The following is a 19,312-nucleotide window of genomic DNA, read 5'->3' as shown; positions in this document are numbered from 1 at the left end:
CTGGCCCGAGGCTGAGGTATGGAAGATCGACGGCCAGCACTCATGGTAACCTTGGAACAGTTTGCTTATATTGTATTAGTATATATCTGGAGCAACCTGTATTGGTAGCGCACCTAACCTCTTCAGAGTTCAACCCAAAGAGGGACTCCAATACACTTCGATGCTCGGTGTGCTCATTACACCTCTATCCCGAGGCAACGTAACAATCAAGTCCACAGATACTTCTGACCTCCTAATTATCAACCCCAACTGGCTGAGTGACCCTGCGGACCAAGAAGTCACGGTCGCAATTTTCAAGAGAATGCGACAGGCTTTTCAAAGCAAGGCCATGGTACCGGTCATCATTGGCGAAGAGTATTTCCTGGGGCCTCATGTCCAATCCGACAGTGACTTTCTGGAGTTTATCAAAAACAATCTGATGATTCTATGGCATGCTGGCTTTACTGACAAAATAGGAATGCTGTATGATGAGATGGCTGTGGTTGATGCGTTTTGTCGAGTGTATAATGTACATGGGCTGCATGTGGTCGATGCCAGCGCTTTCCCTTTCCTTCCTCCTGGACATCCACAATCTACTGTTTGTGTGCTTTTTTGGAGCTTTGTTTTTTCTGCTGGTATTTGCTAACTTGTTCGTTAGATATGCTTGCTGAGAAGATCTTTGACGCTCTAGTTCGGGGCTCATAGCCCCAGAGTTGACTCGCAAGACGACTTCCTAGGTCCTATCTTATACTGTATAATAATATACATATAAGCACCGTCTAGTAGGTGACGCAGAGCCTTGGAAGGTTCTTTTAAATTGAATGGCTTTGAGGCTGAAATGTTTCAAAGTCCAAGGTTCTTACTATTGACAACCTAGCTATCTACCCATGTAGCCCCAGATTTACATCGATGCCTTTAGATCAGCCTTACCTTCTAAGCCCTATAATAAGACTAGGTATAAACTTGGAGTGTAAATTCACAGGATTTATTAAATTATCATTCAACTAGCTATCAAGTCCAATTAACTATCAACTAAAAATCACCTCATTTGCTCTGAACGTATGTTCAAAGCTCTAAATACTCGAACCTGACGAAATCCCCAGCCTCCACGGGCACGTGCACTGACCCCCACCGCGATTTTGATTCGCTCCAGTCTTCATCGAAAAGTGCCACATCAGAAAAGCCTCACTCACTCTCACTTCTTTTTTTCTTCTTTCATTTCACCTTCATCCTTACAATCACACACGGTCAAAGAACAGAATTCAAAGGGGAACAGAGAACACGAAAACCGGATCTCTTAATCTCTTAATCTCGGGCCCGATCTCTAGCTCTCGATCGCCTGGAGCAACCCGCTCGAGATCCAGAAGATCCACGGTTCAGCTCCGTTGTTTATCCCGCTCAAAACAAACACACTAGTTTCCCCGGCCTCCTCTATTCTCAAGACTTCACTTCAGCATTGCAATCTCGTCCTTTCTTTTTCCCCTCTACACATTCTTTAATCTTCCACATGGTAGCTGTTTATTCCTCGGAATAATTGCCCACCATGTTCAAAGCCCTTATCGGCGGGAACCGATCGTCCTCTGATATCCGGAGCACGACTAGCAGTAGTTCTAAGGGCCTTGTCCGTCGCAAATCAGATTTAAAGTCATCGCATAGTCGCAAATCTTCACGGGGTGATGACCGTGACCGCGCCTTGGATGACTCGTCGCCCTACCCCCCTCCGCCTCCGGTAGCAGGCGCAGCCCGCCTAGCATCGCCGGCGATTCAGTCGCATCGACCTACGTTACAGCCGAACCCGATAATTTTGATACCCCAATGATAATTGAGCGAATACCTAAGCACCGGTCTAGCGACCGCGAAAGCAAGAGTTCTCATCGGCGCGACCGTGACCGATCGGAGAGTCGAGATCGCGAGAAGAGGAGCCGTCGAAATACTATGGATGGATTGAATGAAGGGGAACAAGATCGCGACCGTGACCGTGACCCTGATCGTGACCCTGATCGTGACCCTGATCGTCGCGAGCGCCGGCGCACGCAGTCTGGGGATTACCAAGTGCGACCCTCTTCAACTTCCAGGCCTCCAGGCGTTTCTTTTGCCGCCGATGTTCCCTCCCATGCCGCTGGGGACTCGAGTATCCCTGGCTCTTCGTCACAATACGACCCTCACATACAACAACAATTCCCTGGCCAATTCCCAGCCATGAGCGCAGAGCCTTACTACCCTCCTAATCCCTCTGGGGCTGCTGCAGACTACTATGGCGATCAAGGGCAATCAGTCGCGGACCAGCCAGGCGTGCGTCCACATAAGCCAGCCGTGATTCCCAGCAGTCAGGCCCATTTAATGGCTGCTTCTCCATCGGCCAATCCCCCGCCTGAACCGAGTAGCATGGGCCAAGTTGGCGCGGCAGCTTCCTACTTCGACGAAAACTTCCAAGTTCCCCCACCCGAGGCCAGACCTCCGACGGGGTCAGTCTCCAAACCCCCAAAGCCTCTCAAGCCAATAAAGCCGACCAAGCCCGGCAAAACTTCGTCCTCGAATATTCTCCCCGCAGCGGCAGCTGGTGCATCTGCGTATGGAATTAGCAGTGGCATGTCGTCTTTCGAAGAGTCGCACTATTCCCATACAGCTGCCCAGCATTCCCACTCATACTCCACACCGGGTGCTGCAAGTGCTAATAAACCTTCCCAATCGCATGGAGTCGGGGCTGGTATTGGTATGACTGCTGCAGGTGCAGCAGCAGGGTATATGCTCGGTCATCAGCATCATTCTTCCAATCCTGAGGATTCGTCACATTATGCTTATCAAAATTACGAGGGATCATCCCAAGCCAGCTTACCTCCATATGATCCTCGTATCAGCAATGCCACAATGGCGGCAGGTGCAGCAGGTACTGCGGCTTACGCTGCCCACAGCCCTGGTTATTACCCTCGACCACCTGGTGGAGCCCTTGCCATGGGACATCGACATAAAGGTCCACTTTCAAGATTTGTCGACTTTTGGCGCGACCCAGAAGGCGTCGGTCGATTTGAGGACTATACGGAAACAATCGGTGTTTGTAAGGAGTGTTTTGAACCCGGTACAAGTTCAATTAACGCACCCCGTAAACACCATTATCATAGACGCCGTCGCTCATCCGATCGCATTAGCAACCACAGTACCTCCAGAGTGAACAAGCTTAATCGATACCATTCCTCTGAAGATGAAAGCCGCCGACGAAAGAGTTCATCCAAGCGGTCTTCTTCTTGGCTTCCGGGTATGCTGGGCGGAACTCTATTTGCGGGCAAGGAATTCCATGACTCATATAGTGTTCGATCTGGTCGAGTTGCCAATGACCGAATGTCTACTCACGATGTTGAACATCTTTCCGACTCGGATCATAAAAGCTACACGTCTCGTGGTGTCATCCGCCGGTCTGAGCGCAGCTCTCGAAGAGACTCGGACTCGAAGTATTCTCGACGGACACGCTCGCGTTCACGATCTACATCTCGACCAGGTGGTCGTTCCTTTGTGAAAGAGGCAGCCTTGGGGGCGGCAGCAGCTGGCGCCGGCGCTCTTATAGTTCCAAAGCTAAGAGAACGATCACGCAGCCGTTCCAGTTCTCGAAAAGAGCATAGAAAAGGTTCTTCATCTAGTTCTTCCTTCGTCGATACCTCTCGATCCGCTACCAAGTCTAGCGGTGGCTTTACCTCGTTTTTCACCTCGTCGTCGGCGAATCGCAAGAAGCAGAAAACCAAGAAGCGTAGAGGGTTTTTCTCCTTTAGCTCGTCATCATCTTCATCTCTTGATGCAGATCTTGCTTTTGGAAGCACAATCTCGAAGGCTTCCTCCAAATCTAAAAAGAAGAAGGGTAAGAAGGGAGAGGATATTGATGCAGCGCTTTTGGGCCTCGGTGCAACTGCCACTGCACTTGCAGCATCGTCACATGGTCGCAGCCGTCGCGCTGGTGAGCTCATGACGGCCAGAGACTCTAGATCTCATCGTACCACTCAAGATTCTCCATGGACCAAGGAGGACGAGGAGTGGGTGGATGCCGATTCCGAAGACCAATTATCCTCTAGTGCTAGTTCGGCCCTAGCATTTGGTGGAGGAAGTAGCGGAGACTCTACGTCTGACTCTGATCATGGTGGCTGGAGCTGGGGATGGGGAGGCGTAAAGCAAAAGGAGAAGAAAAGGAAGTCTTCTGCCACAGACAATGCTCTGGCTGTTGGTGCTGGCGCTCTTGGGGCTGCTGCGCTTGCATCTGTTGCTCGTCATCGGGACACTCGACGGGACAGCCGGGTTTCCAGCAGCTCTGGAAGCCTTCAGCAAGTTTATCCTGCTCCCACATCTGATCCTTCTCGCTTTGACGCTATCAAGATGTCTCCGTCTGTCATGTCTGGAGACCAACCACCTCTTGTTCGCCCTGGACCTATTCCCCTGCAGCAGCCTCAGCCATTCACTCCTGTCTCCCAGGCAGTCTACAGCACACAAGGAACCATGCCGGGGTCAATCCCTGCATACAGCACCCCTGTTGTTCCACCAATGTTCGTCAATGAATTCAACCAATACAATGTTTCCTCATCACATGCCAGAGATGAAACGTGGGTTCACGATGGCACAACGTATGTTGATCGTCCAAAACCCAATCGACGAAGCAACTCATCTCCTATTCTGCCAACTCGGGATAGCTATGTATCGAGTCTGAAGCAGCGCAACGTGTCGCAAGCGTCCGTATCGTTTGACCTGACCGAGGAACAAGCCCGACGAGAGCGCATTAATAGACAACGCGATAGCATTGATGCCAAGGAAGAAGCTATTCAGTTGGTTCTGCAAACGGAAGATGACCAGGCTCGACGAGATTCCAAGCATCGAGATCTTTGCCACGAAGACCACGTGCAATTAATTGATCGAGAAGAAGAAGAGCGGGCTCGACGCGAATCCGATCGTCGTGAACTCCGTCGTCACGAGGAGGAAGACAACGAAAAGCGCATCCGCGAGGAGAAGAGAGATAAAGATTCGTCACCTCCGTGGATCGAGGCTGCTACTATTGGTGCCATAGGGGCTGCTGCTACCAGCACTCTTATGTCCTCTCACAAAGCCGATGATGACGCTGCGGAAGCTAATTTACGACGTAATGAACGCCGCGAAAAGCGTCGCGCTGAACGACGCCGCCAAGGTGAACAAGGGTTCGAATCTTCTATTATCTCTGAGTCCGATGTTCTCAAACGTCGCGATGATGTATATATGGTAGAGATTGAACCCAGGGCCAATAAAGACAAGCGTTCGTCTCGTCGAACTCCCCTCCCAGCGCCTGTTCATGATGATTACGCCGAATTCTATGCCCCAGCGGAGTTGCGGCATAGTGTGGACGAGCACAAACATGATCACAATTCCAATGATAAGCCCACGATCATTGAGGTGGTACCTGCTAGCGAACGCCTGGAGCGTGACCTATCTAAAGAACTGCCTGAGGACCTTTCCCAATTTGGTCCAGAGCCTTATGAAAACTATGATCACCTCCCGTGGCCGGTTCCACAACTTAATTTAATTGAGCCTACTCCTCCTCACAGCGTGAATGGATCAGCCCTCGGCTATTCTCCCTCCATTCCGCCTACCATACTTGCGGGCACACCCGAGAAGAAGCGGAAAGAGAAGCCTCAAGCTGGAAATGAGTCTAAGCAGTCCGTACGATCCACGACTGGCTCCCGGGTATCCTGGGGCGGGAACAAAACCCATGAATATGACGTTCCCTCTTCTTCCGAGCAAGAAGACAACATGTCTCCACTCGAAGACCAGAGGGAATTTTCCGTATCTCCTTTCGAAGGTGACAGGCCCAAAGATGTCAACAGAAAGCCTGATTTCGGATCCGATATCGAATTCGCTGCCACTATTGCCGCAGGAACTGCAGCGGCTGGGTTTGATCCTTCTGTTGTAATCAATAATCCCACTTACCACACAAGGGCTTCTCCACCTGGGTCAGGAGATGAAGAATCTTTTTCTCCTCATTCGGGGTGGGCCCCAAAAATTGCCCATGACATACCAAGGGGATTCGTCGAGGGTGAGATTGGAAGCTATGTTCCGAGCGAAGTTGAACCAACTCCTGAACATGTTATTCAAGATAAGCCTTTCTTCACCGAACCAGAACCTATCGTTACCATAGAAAGAGAATATTCGTCTCAACGCCAACCTCGTGGTTCAATTGCTCAGGAGGTCATTGAGCAACTGAACGCTAAGCAATCGCGAGTTGACTCTCCCGAGCACGATGCTTACTCTATGCCCGGTGGTTTCGATACCGGTGTCAACTCCCGTGAGCTCTCGCAGTCCCGTGATGACTCTCGGTCTGCAGTCTCCGCCCCCCTCATGAAGGAATATGAATCTTTCAAGCCAGACGAGGCCAAGCATAAGGAATCTCGCAATAATGATGACTTTGAAATTATTCGTGATTCTGAATTCCCCCTGTCGAACTTGGGGCCGATGAAGAGACGAGCAGACGGTGGAAATATCGCTCAAAGCGTGATAGTGACATTTCTCCAATTCACGATGAAGCTAAATCGTTTGTTACCGATTACTCCGATGAGGAGAAGTCCGAGCGCCGCAAAGATCGTCATCATTCCAAGATTGATAGCGAGATCTCCTTACATGAAGATACCAAGTCGACCGCTACTGACTTTGCCGATGAAGATAAATCAGGGCGTCGTAAGCACCATCGTCACCACTCTAAGCGTGATAGCGATACCTTCTCTTTGAACGACGATTCTAAGTCCGCTGTCACTGATTATGCGGACGAGAAGTCAGAGCGCCGCAAACATCATCGCCGTCACCGTTCTAGGGATAGTGACTCGAATTCATTGTATGACGATGCTAAGTCGACTGCTACTGACTTTGCCGACGAAGATAGGTCAGGGCGTCGCAAGCACCACCGTCATCACTCTAAGCGTGATAGCGTCTCTGTGGATGATGATGCCAGGTCCATTGCCACTGATTGCGTGGACCAGGAGAAATCTAAACACCGTAAGCATCGTCACCGCTCACGCGATAGTGATACCGCTTCTATCAATTCCTCTCCAGCTCGGATTGATGAGTCGCGGGAGAAGCGTCACAGCAAGGACAAGGGCTCTGGTGGCTTACTGCGTAACATCTTTGGCTCAAAGGTCTCGCTACCTGATGAACATAGCCGGTCTTCTTCATTAGACAAGCGCTCGTCCCGGGAGGCGATCTCTGAAGCTGGCATTGACGAGGAAAGACGTCGACGCAAGAAACATTCTTCCAGTCGCAGCTCCAGTCGAGGCGAAAAGCTGGACAAATACGAGTTGGGCGTCGATTTGGACATTCAGGACGCAAACTTGGAGGATTACAGATCCCATAGGTTGGAGAAGGAAGAACGACGCCGACACAAGTATGAAGAGATTGTCGAGTCAGGGAAACACCGGGACTCCGAAAAGGTATAGCATTTGAAATTTTCCTTTTATTTTCTTGTCATTATGTCTTGATGATCTTCACTGTACACATTTATGTGCCATATAGTTTGCCTTTTTGAAACACCCCTACTTATCCAGTTGCACAAATTCCCCGAGATATGTACTAAATATATTGATGTTATTTCATGTGCAGAGCGAAAGATCATCGGAATATAAGAACGACGACGACAAGACTTTTTTAGCCGATCGCCCCGAAATACCAACCGCGGCTAAGCGTGATTCACAGGGTGCTTCGGGGCTTGAAGGTTGGGTGGAGGGAGCAGCCCTCGCAACCATAGGCCTAGGATTGGGCGAGGAGCTCTGGCAGAAGCGTCCTCGCAGTGTTTCTGCCTCAGTCCCTGTTGCAGAAAAGGAGCTCGATCTATCCCCGAAATCCCGGAGTAGACCATCATCTCCAGAGCCAGTCCTTGAGCACGATAGACAATTCGACCCACGAAGCCAGTCCCTGGTCCGTTCAGTCGGTGATTCGCCAACAGCTGTACCATTGCACTTCCGCCGACCACCCACATCCCCAAGTCTACACCGTGTGTCTCCAATCGAGCAGCAATCTGTGGAGGCATTTGATACTCCCACACAACCTCGCCACCGTCGACCCAACTCAGTAGAGTTCGTAAACTCTCGCGAAATCCGTCCGTTATGGCTGGTTGAGCGTCACAGCTCATTAGCAGAATCACAACTCGTTGAATTACTACCATCGCTTCCGTCAAGCAAAACGTCCTCACGGGTACAATCCGTCGAAGACCTCCAAGCCGTCCGTGACGAAGATGCCGTGCGAAGCTGGGAGCCATTCGATCTAACTCCCTCTGCCATAGAAAGACGCAGATCGAGTGCTCTGGCCATCTCTACCGAGAGAACTAACGCGAGCGATGGAGATGCGGATCTTCTCGATTCGCAGCAGGCTACACCCACCGCCGAAATGTTTGGTACAGCTCCTTTCGGCTCAGCGAAGAAGGATAAGCCGAAGTATGAATTCCACTCTCCTTCGGAACTTCTTCGTGATTCTGAGACTTATCCTGAATTGCCTCCCTCGCCTACTATCGAGAGCCTTCCTTCGCCGGTGGGCTCGGTTATTGGGGTAATGGACTCTCAGGACAACGAGCGTGCCATTGATGTGCAGCCTGATATTACTACTCCCACTCAAGAGAATTCCTCATCTAGTGGTATTCCTGCTCTCGGATTTGGGTTTGCAGGTCTTGTTGATGCCGCTGTCATTAATGCTGTGAAAGAGAGCTCAAAGCAAGCGAGTTCTGGCGATGAAAAGCTCACTGAGATTACTTCCTCCCCTAGGGTTGAAGTCATTCCAAGTGTTCCAGAACCTACTGCAGAACACACTCATGTGCCCACTTTCTTCCCGGGCTTCGCCAATGTCGTCAATGCTGCTGTCGTGGCAGAGACCTCTTCCCACGACAAACCTACGACGGACGAGGTAAAGAGCGAGTTCTCTGCCTTAGCAGGTGAAGAACCTTTCGAGATTCTCGACGCCGAGTCGGCCGAGGAAGGAACGAAAGAACTGATACTTGAACCTCCCACGGAACCCAAGACCGAGGAGCCACAGCCAAAAGATGAGCCAGTCGCCGAGGAAGTGATGACTCCCTTTTCCTCCAAGAGTAAAAAGAAGAAAAAGGGGAAAAAGGGCAAGGCAAGTCAAAGTGTTGACTTGACCCCTGAGCCAACTGCTTCAGAAGAGAAGACTCCTGTTGTGGAGAGTGCCGAAGAACCTCGCTCCATTGAGTTTGAAAACGCTGCTGACCGAGGCATCACTGCTTCGTCTGAGGCTGAATATATTGAGGCTTCCGCAGAGCTTGAGCCTGAAGTTTTGTCTACTCAGGTTTATCAATCTGCAGAGGCGAATTTGACCGGTGACTCTCAGCTGGAGGTAGTCCGTGAGCCTGAATCTGCTCCCGCTGTAGCTGCAGAAAACGAACCAGTGGAAGCTATGACTATTTCAGTGGCTCAGCCAGAGTCCGAGATACCTTCCGAGATACCTGCTGAGTCTGAGCAGCTTGAGCCTACTGAAAATCTATCCAAAAAGGCCAAGCGCGACAAGAAAAAACAGAAGAAGGCAAAGAGCATATCCGCCGTGGACGATGTTGCGGATGCTCAACCATCAGATACACTTTCCGAGGATCAAAGCCAGCGCAATGAGAATGTTTCCGCCCCTGTTCAAAAACCGGAGGAATCTCCTGTTCCAGCAAAGCCTGTTGATATGGAGACACTCCAGGAAGGAAATGTCGCTAGTGATTCTGTGTCTGCTGACGGAGCTCTTGGATTTCAGGATTCCCTTGAAACGATTGAAGCCGCAGCGCCAGTTCCAACCGAAACAATCAGTCACTCGCCTGCACAAGACATCACACCAGCTTATGAATCTACATCTCTTGATGCTCCAGTCTCTGTAACTCGTGAGGTCAACTTATCCCAGCCTTCTGCGAAAGTCATTGAGCAGTCTGAACTTTCCCAAGACGCCGTAGAACCTTCAGAGGAGGTCAAAGAGCCTGTCACTGTCACCAAAGAGGCTGATACCATCTCAAAGACAGAAGCACCGGAGGACGTCTTCCAAGAAACGGTTGAGACACAACCTGCCGAGGCTGACAAGACTGAAGAACCTACATTGCCACCTTCGGGCGAGACAGGTTCCCCATCCGGCGAATACTCCGACACTTACGAAACTCAGCCAGAATACGGCTCTAGACAGGTCACAGATGTGTTGGAGCCGGCTTTCGAAGAAATTGCCCCTACAATTGCCCCTACAGATGAATCACTGCTAGCCTTATCTGGCGATGTAGAGCCAATATCTTCCACCGAGCCGGTTGAGCCTCCTGCGGAAATACCTGACCAGGCCACTTCCAAAGTTGAACCAGAGGTGGAAATCCCACTGACCGCGGCGCAGAAGAAAAAGGCTAAGAAGGACAAGAAGAGGAAGTCCAAGCAGGAAAGTGCGCCCTCGATTTCTGCGGACAAGTCTATCGACCCCCAGCTGGCTGAATCACAACTTCCAGAAGCTCAACCTATTGAGAATATTGAGCCGGTAGTCACTCCAGCTGTTGAGATACTTCCTGATGAAGCAGTTCAAACAGTCCCCGATACTGAGAATTTGATGACTGATGTCGCTCCTTTCGAACAAACGAAGGAGCTGGACATTGAGACTGAGCAGGCGAAGGAGGTTGAGCCCATCTTGACCCCCACTGTCACCGAGGCTGTCTCAGATTTACCTATCAATTCCGATGATACTGAACACAAGGAAGAAGAGCCTTCAACCCAGGACGACATGATTTCTCAGGCACAGCCCGAATTAGAAGAGACCCAGGCTGTTGAACCCGATGCTCCTATGACTGCTGCACAAAAGAAGAAGGCCAAGAAGCTGAAGAAGAAACAGGAGCAGCAGCAACAGGAGCAGGAAAAGAGCACAGGTTCCGCTGATGAAGTACGAGCTACTGAGACTTCTCTAACGCCCGAGCCCGAGGTTTTGGAACCTGTCAAAGATATTCAGCCTTCTCTTGAAACTGAAAATATCATGGCTGAAGATACACCTGTTCTGCTTGCAGATCTTGACATTGTTGATTCTACTGCTGTCCAGAATGCACGGGACGCCAATACGCTCGCCGTTGAGACATCAACGGAACCTAGCACTGATGTTCCTTTTTCCTCCGAAGACATTACCCCCTCAGCCAATCTTTCAGAGCAAGAAAAGAATGATGCCATTGAGAGTGAAAAGCCCGAGGAAGTCAACGCAGACCCTGTTGCTACTGATGAACCTGAAGTTCCCACTGAAGTAATTAAGCTCCCTGAAGAGGGACCAGTGCCTGTGCCAGCTGAGCCTGAGGTTCCAATGACTGCTGCTCAAAAGAAAAAAGCCAAGAAAGACAAGAAGAAGCAGGAGAAACAGCAGACCATGCAGTCTTTGGAACAGCCCACTTTTGTTGATTCGTTAGAGCAGCAAGATGCAAGACAAGCTGAAGGAAAACTAGTGGGTTCCCAGCCAATCACTGCTGTGGACCTCCCCCCTGATAGTGCCGCCGATTCTATGATTGAAAAGGCTGTCCCTGCAGAGATTCCTCCGTCTGAAGCTAATATCGATCCTGAGGTTGAGGCCGAATCCAAAGAGATCGATGGGAACATCCAAGATACTCCCGTTATTGACGAGGTGTCTGCTATGGACCCTGTCGATAAAGATTTTCTATCTACGTTAGAGTCTGATTTGCCTACTGAGACAATTGAAGCTTCATTGCCTCAGGAAATTCCCTCTGACTCTCCACTTGCGGATACTGCTCCTATGTCAGAAATATACCAAGATTCCAAGGAGGAAAGTGCACCTGCGGAGACCAGGCGTGGATTGGAAAAAGCTGATGATGAGCCAACCGTCGCTGCAGATATGCCATTAGACACTGCCACGCCCGGCGAGCCAGTATCTGCTGAGGTAGAGCAGCTCGCTGAATTCGAACCAGCCCCTGCGATGTCAAAGAAAGAGAGGAAAAAACAGAAGAAGCGCCAGTCTCTTGGCCTTGAAGAATCGCAGCCCGAGTCGCAATCTGAACCCGTCAAGGAAGCGCCAATCGGACCCTCTTCACCTGACAACAGTGAAGCACCCGCTTCCACCGAGATTTCTGAGACAACTGCTTTTGTTGAAGCGCCCCAGATATCCGATGAGCCTGTACAAGAGGAAAGTCCCAAAGAAGAGCCTACTGCCGATTTGCCAAGTAGTGGCGCCACTGAAGATGACTCTCAGTTCGTCTCAAAGAAAAAGGCTAAGAAAGACAAGAAGAAGCGCAAGTCCGTCTCTTGGGACGTGGGAGAGACACCTTTGACTCAAAATGATGATGATCACCCTGAGCAAGAAGCTTCCGAATCAGTGAAAGATGTGGGCTCGCGGGATGCGGCCGCTATTGGAGTCATTCCAACTGAGGAGTTAACCGAAACTCCTCTCGGCGTTAAAGAATATGTCCCCGCTGTTAAAGAAAACGATGCTATTGAGCCACAGATTTCTGTCGTGGATGCAACGAAAAGTGCAGAGGATGTTTTTCTAGATAACACTAAAACAGCCGAAGCCTTCCCCGATGAAGACGCCCTTCAATCGGCTTCCAATGTCGAGACCACTGAGCCCGAGGCTCCAGTAGACAAAGAATTGGAAAAACCTGAACCTGAAGTGTCCATTCCTGCTCCCTCTGAGGAGATAGTGCCGGCTGCTGAGGAATCCTCCTTCCAAGGTGCTGAGCCTGTGGAAGAGAATACGGAAGAGAATACGGACGCCGGATTATCAGCCAAGGAGCGCCGCAAGCTCAAGAAAAAGGAGAAAAGGAAATCTAAGTCTGTAGAAGAGATATCGGAGCCTTCTAACCCAATGGAAGAGTTTCAAAAGCCTGACTCTTCAGCTCAGTCTCCAGTTGACATCTCTGAGGCCCAGGATACTCAAATCACCCAGCTACCAGAAACTACCGATGCGGCCATCGAGCAAGAACTCTCTAAGGCAAAAGATGCCGTAGCCGAGGAATCTACTGAGAAGAGTGTCGAGATAGTTCAGTCCGACAGCAACGAGCCTAACGAGACTGTACAACCCACCGACTCAACAACGCCAAGCAATGAAATCGATCAGATCGCTGTTCAAGATCATACTGACGTTCAGGATTTGGATACATCGTCAACTACAGCCGAACCTATTCTATCTCCTGAGGGTGGTGGTGAGGAGACTGAACAGCCTGCAGAGCCAGAAGCCGATACTGCACTTTCAGCCAAGGAGCGACGTAAAGCTAAGAAGAACAAGAAACGCCAATCGAAGAACTTAGATCTCGATCTCGCCCATACCACCGAGTCCGACTCTGCAATTACCGAAGCTGTCGCCCAGGAAGCAGAAAAAACTATTGTTACAGAGACAAACACCACAGATCTCCCTGAATCCGTGACGGCTCCGTTGCTTGCGAAAGAAGATGGTAAAGAATACCTGACCCACGACATAGAAACGCCAGACGTCCAGGCGAATGATTTAGCTTCGACTGATGAGTTCGTGTCTTCGCAGGTAGAACAGCCACAGTCAGAGAGCCGTTCTATGGATTCTCACGTACTTGATCGAAATCTTGAATTTAGCCAGTCTAATGAACAAAAAGAGGAGGATGTTGCATCAGCTGCTTTGGAAGCTAAAGAATTGACAGCTACAGAAAAGGAGGTTGGTATGGAGGAAGACTTGAAGTATGACGTCGAAAATGCAGTGGATGATGTTTTGGAGGGCACTGCGAAGGAAGGTACTAAGACAGAAGATGTTATTGACAAGGAGTTGCAGTCGGATTTGAAGGACGAGGTTTCTACTGAGGAGCCAGCTTCAGAGTTGCCCGTTGACAAAATTGAGGATGAGACTGCTGTTGGAGAAGAATTAGGTGTGAAAGAGTCCATTCAACCACCGTCCAAGAGCCAGAAAAAAAAGACAAAAAGAAAAAAAAGCAGCAACAGCAAGAAGCCAGCATTGAGAAAGACGTCCCTGCTCCTGAGCTGGAGTCACTACAGCTAGAGGACAATGATTCTCCGGAATCTCTTCCTCAGGAAGCTGATTCCACACCAGTCGCGGAATCTGATCAAACTGCAGAGCCTGAGACGGTACCAGTTACTGAACACCCTTCAGTAAAACAGATCAATGAAGCTGAAGATGCCCCTACGCCCCAAGTTGTGGAGCAGGCTGAATTACCCGAGGACATCAAGCCCTCGGAGGAAGCACCGACTGTTTCCGAGGTCGAGCAAGGAGAAGCCCCTTCACTATCCAGAAAGCTGAGCAAGAAGGAAAGAAAGAAGCAGCAGCAGCGTGAAGCCCTTCTTGCCAAACAAGCCGCAGCTGAAGCTGAAGCCGAAGCCAAGATTGAAAAGCAGCCAGTTTCCGAGGCAGTTGAGCTTTCCACTTCTATCCCTGAAGAGCTTGACCCCGCTGTACTTGTCTCAGATCAGCAAGAAAATAATCAATTCAAAGATCAGACTGAAACCACCGTGCAGGTTGCCGATGAACCGAACCCTGACCTCCCTCGAGATATTACTGAAGAGGAACTACAAATCGCCAGCGGTCCCAACCCAGCTGAACCTGCGATTGAGCCTTTGACTGAGATCAGCACCACAGTGGAGGAAATCCAGGCTTCTTTTTCAGACACTCACCCTGACACGCTACCTGTTGAGACATCTCTTAAACAGCCGGATGAAACTCTTGTCAAACCCGAGAATGAGCGGCCTACGGTATTGCGGAAAATGAGTAAGAAGGAAAAGAAGAAGGCCGCCGCCGCAGCTGCTGCTGCCGCGGCTGTCGCTGCTCAAGAGGACAAGATTACTGAGCCATCTGCTCCTGTTGATGAGCCATCTGTTCTTATTGATGAGCCATCTGTTCCTATTGATGAGCAATCTGTTCCTATTGATGAGCCATCTGCTCCTGTTGATGAGCCATCTGTTCCTATTGATGAGCCATATGTTCCTGTTGATGAGCCATCTGTTCCTGTTGATGAGCCATCTGTTCCTGTTGATGAGCCATCTGTTCCTGTTGATGAGCCATCTGTTCCTGTTGATGAGCCATCTGTTCCTGTTGATGAGCCATCTGTTCCTGTTGATGAGCCATCTGTTCCTGTTGATGAGCCATCTGTTCCTGTTGATGAGCCATCTGTTCCTGTTGATGAGCCATCTGTTCCTGTTGATGAGCCATCTGTTCCTGTTGATGAGCAATCTGTTCCTGTTGATGAGCAATCTGTTCCTGTTGATGAGCAATATGTTCCTGTTGATGAGCAATCTGTTCCTGTTGATGAGCAATCTGTTCCTGTTGATGCGTTAGCAGACAGTTCTAATGAGCAGACTCAGCCAGAGTTGCAGGCCGAACATAACACAAGGGACCTAGTTGAGGAACCACTCCCCGCAGTTTCTGCCGCCTCCGAGAATGTTTCTGAGAAGCCTGTGGAATCCTCACCTACACCCGGAAGCTTCGACCACGAAGCCACGCCCGAAGAAGTGACAGAGAAGCCGACTTCAACCCCAGCTGTCAGTCGCAAGCTTTCTAAGAAAGAAAAAAGGAAGGCAAAGAAACAGGCGGAAGAAGAGCCTGTGGATCTACCCAAAGAGATTCCGGAGAAGGATGTAAAACTTCCAGAGACCAAACAGCTTGACCCTACAGCCGTTGCTGTGACGGACATGGACATGGCCCAGGAACTTGTTCCTAAGTCCGAGCTTGCCGTTCACGACACGCCTGCAGATTCAATATTCGAGCATGAGGCGGGAAATATCGAAGTTTATCCTACCGTGGAGAACGAGAAGGAATTTGAGCTCGAACGGGAAGCCAATCCTTTCTCTGATGCTCAACCTGACCATGAGCCAAAATCAATTGAGGACCCGCTGCTAGTAATTCCTGAACTAGCTACTGAATATACAGAACCTGAGCCGACTCTCTCTCGAAAGGCGTCCAAAAAGAAGGCGAAAAAGGCCAAAGAAGTTCAGCAACCCCTCGACAATGAGATCGGTCAATCAGAGTCTGCAATTCCTCTTGAAAAGGGTGTACCAACAGACAGGGATTTTGACCTTGCGCTGCAAGATTCAAAGCCAGATGAGGAGTTCCCAACGATTGATTGGGACCCCAGAAAATCTGGAAACTCTAGAAACTCTGCCGAATTACAAGATCAAATCCCCGAAGCCGAGCCTGTACCAATACCTGCCACGGAGGCTATAGATGAGTTTGACGAGTCCGCCATTCCCTCAGCCTTACAAGTGGCCACAAAGGAGGCCGGAGAGGCTGAGGAAGAAAAGTGGTCTGCACCCTTGAGCAAGAAGGACAAAAAAAGGCCAAGAAAAACAAGCGGAAATCTGAGCAGATTGGCCTTGTGGAGTCTGATGAAACTTTGCAAGAGCCGTCACACAAGAAGGTTGAACTAGACTCAGACATGCAGTCGAAACTGCCCATGGAGATCGAGTCCATCCCGCCCATGAGATCTACAACTCCTGGAGGGCCCAATATTGCCAATCTTTTTCCCGACTTGGAGCGCAGAGGGTTTCGACGATCTACTCTAGAACAGCAAACACCGTCGCTAAAAGATAGTGCTGAGGAAGAGACTGTAGCGGACTTAGAAGCGAATCGCGAAATTGCGATCCCCGTCTCGGAAGCACCTCTAGTGACCACTGAATCCAGAGAGATTACTGAAACCAGCCATGAGCTCGTCGAGGCTACGGACGATGTTCTACCTGAAGTAGCTCAGCAGCATGATCCCTTGGAGGATCTATTCACTTATACGGAAGAATCCCATGAACCCGAACCTGAGCTCCCAAAGCCTCGCGACCATCTACAGAGATTCTCCTCTCCACCCCCGAAGTCCTCTTCCAAAGAGCGATCCTCAATACTCTTCAGTTCATCTCCATCTACTCGAAATGAGGAGCAGTCTTCACCCGTGCCTCCTTTACCTTCCCAGCTGGAGTCTGGCAAGAATACTGCAATTGGTCTACACCGAACCCCATCAATCATCCATGGCCAACACCAACATACACCCCGGACATGGAACTTGGAAGAATCAGCAATCGCAGCTGTGCGAACTCCATCTCCACCTCGATCTATCTTTGGGCCATTCGACGATGCAACTCGTCCTCGAACTCCACTCGACCCGATTGCAGAACAGGAAACAGCGGGTATCAACAAGGATATCATGGCGCATTACGGCTCGCCCCGTCTGGAGATCAAACCTGAACACGTTTTACCTCGACCTCAAACTCCCGTGCGCAAATTCACGGACAACTCGATGGCAAGTGAGGCATGGCCAACACCAGATATTGACGAAACTCATTCAACAAGATCTCCATCAAAAACACCTGAACATGGTATGCCAGTCTTGAAACCCGCTGGAAGTAAAGGCAAACTTCGACGCGCGAATAGGAGGACTAGTAGTGATATGCGGGCGGCTAGTCGGGTCTCGGACTCCCAGCCTCCCCCATTACTCGATCTCGATCAGCTTCCCTCTTCCTCCTCTTACGACCCCGTCACTGACAAGGGCAAGCGTGCCCTAAGAAACATGTCGGATGTTTATGTAAGTTGAATTTGTTTTATCTGTTTTATTTGTTTTCTTTGTTTAATTGTTTACTAATTATTTTTCTCAGGAGGGATGGGGTGAAACTTCCAGTTCCCCACGGTCGCCCAGCCGACCGCCTAGTGTCCGTCGTCGTCAGAGTGTACAACACCTCCAAGATCTCGAGACTCGACTCGATCAGCTCATCTCCGAGAATCGTCTGCTTGTAGCTGCTCGCGATGAAGCTGAGGAACGAATGCGCAAGAACAGCGTCGCTCGCCGGAGGAGCGACCAAGCTCTCAACATTAGCGACCACGACTTGCGGGACAAAGAAGCCGAAGTGGAACAGCTGAAGAGCTCCGTAGATTGGCTGCAAAGAGAAATGGGTCGCCTGACGCAAGAAAATGAGGGCCTCACAGCTTCTAATGCGGCTCTTGCTGCCGCCCACGCCTCAGAAGTGACCCACGTGCGCGAATCATCCACTCGCGAGCTCGACGACTTGCGATTGCAGCATGGAGAGCTATCAACAAAAATAGAGGAACGTGTCCGGCAAGAGATCGAGTCAGCTCTGACTCTCAAGGATGCGGAGCTGCAACGCCTTCGTGTCGAGTTGGAGCAGGCTCGGGACAAAGTCAAGGAATTGCAACAGCAGATATCGGCATCGGTTAATGACAATGCGCTTGTCTTCCGCGACGAGGACTATTTCGATGCCGCTTGCCAAAAGCTCTGCGGTCATGTCCAACAATGGGTGCTGCGCTTTTCCAAACACTCTGACCACCGTCGCTGCCGTCTTCTGAGTGAACTGCGTGATGAGAAGATCGCCGACCGCTTTGAAAATGCTCTTCTTGATGGTTCAGACGCTGATTCGTACCTGTCTGACCGCGTCCGTCGCCGAGATGTGTTCATGTCGGTGGTTATGACCATGGTTTGGGAGTACATCTTCACCCGCTATCTATTCGGCATGGACAGAGAACAGCGCCAAAAACTCAAGTCCCTTGAGAAACACTTGGGCGAGGTCGGTGCTCGTCGCGCTGTACAACGTTGGCGAGCGACCACCTTAACTCTACTATCCCGACGGCCGGCTTTCGCGTCCCAGCGCCAGAGTGACACCGAGGCCGTGACTCTTGAAATCTTCGGTACCTTGTCGCGCATCCTCCCTCCTCCTTCCGCGGTGGAGGCTCAGTTGCTTGAGTCTCTCCGTAAGGTTATGCGTGTCGCTGTCATTCTCTCCCTTGAAATGCGCACTCAAATGGCAGAGTATATCATGCTGCCGCCACTGCAGCCTGAATACGACACCAATGGAGATTTAGCTCGCCAGGTATTCTTCAATGCATCGCTCATGAACGAGCGCAGCGGCGAAACCAACTCTAATGACGAGCTCCAGACGCAACAAGCTGTCGTGCGCATTGTGCTTTTCCCACTAGTCGTGAAGAAGGGCAACGACTTCGGAGAGGGCGAAGAAGAAGTCGTCGTCTGTCCAGCACAGGTCTTGATCGCCCGCCCTAGCAAAGACAAGAGACTCTCACATATGACAGGTGGAGATGATATGTCTCTAGACGCCAGTAAGTCGGTCCACAGCCTCGCGCCTTCGATCGCACCGTCCATTGCGCCCTCGTCATCTATGATGGACATGAGCAACATGATTTGAGGCATCACACTCGTAATCTCGACTGCTCCCATATAGATGTTTTATTTTCTTATTCCTTTTATCTGTGGACTCTGGCTATCATCTAGGGCCGTTAGTCTTGGGTCTTGTGTCTTCAATATTTGGAGTTTTTTTTGGTTCTTTTTCTAGGTTTTTTTTTTATTTGTTCAGAAGACGCCTGTTATGTATCTATTACGTTTTATGTCTCATGATTTATGACTACTTTCTGGCGATGTAATAGA

The 19,312-nt window shown here is 50.2% G+C and overlaps 3 protein-coding genes across 3 annotated transcripts; all 3 read left to right on the top strand.

Annotated features, from left to right (window-relative positions):
• Window positions 1-160: 160 nt before the first annotated feature.
• N7495_008785 (uncharacterized protein) lies at window positions 161-684 on the top strand (the record flags this gene model as incomplete). Its single annotated transcript, XM_057211436.1, has 2 exons — window positions 161-581; window positions 638-684. 2 exons carry the CDS (start codon window positions 161-163, stop codon window positions 682-684), a joined length of 468 nt encoding a protein of 155 aa, XP_057060979.1.
• An 838-nt stretch (window positions 685-1,522) lies between these two features.
• Window positions 1,523-7,406, top strand: N7495_008784 (uncharacterized protein; the record flags this gene model as incomplete). Its single annotated transcript, XM_057211435.1, has 3 exons — window positions 1,523-1,761; window positions 1,830-6,416; window positions 6,479-7,406. The coding sequence occupies 3 exons, from the start codon at window positions 1,523-1,525 to the stop codon at window positions 7,404-7,406; spliced, it is 5,754 nt and encodes a 1,917-aa protein (XP_057060978.1).
• Window positions 7,407-7,551: 145 nt separating this feature from the next.
• On the top strand, window positions 7,552-19,073 carry lah (involucrin repeat protein; the record flags this gene model as incomplete). Its single annotated transcript, XM_057211434.1, has 4 exons — window positions 7,552-13,798; window positions 13,894-16,142; window positions 16,199-17,433; window positions 17,558-19,073. 4 exons carry the CDS (start codon window positions 7,552-7,554, stop codon window positions 19,071-19,073), a joined length of 11,247 nt encoding a protein of 3,748 aa, XP_057060977.1.
• Window positions 19,074-19,312: the final 239 nt, after the last annotated feature.

Source organism: Penicillium taxi (genome assembly GCF_028828555.1).
Source record: "Penicillium taxi strain IBT 34144 chromosome Unknown utg000005l_segment0_segment0, whole genome shotgun sequence".
NCBI classification, from domain to species: domain Eukaryota; kingdom Fungi; phylum Ascomycota; class Eurotiomycetes; order Eurotiales; family Aspergillaceae; genus Penicillium; species Penicillium taxi.
Note: the sequence above shows the minus strand (reverse complement) of the source record. Positions and strands in the feature narration are given on the sequence as shown.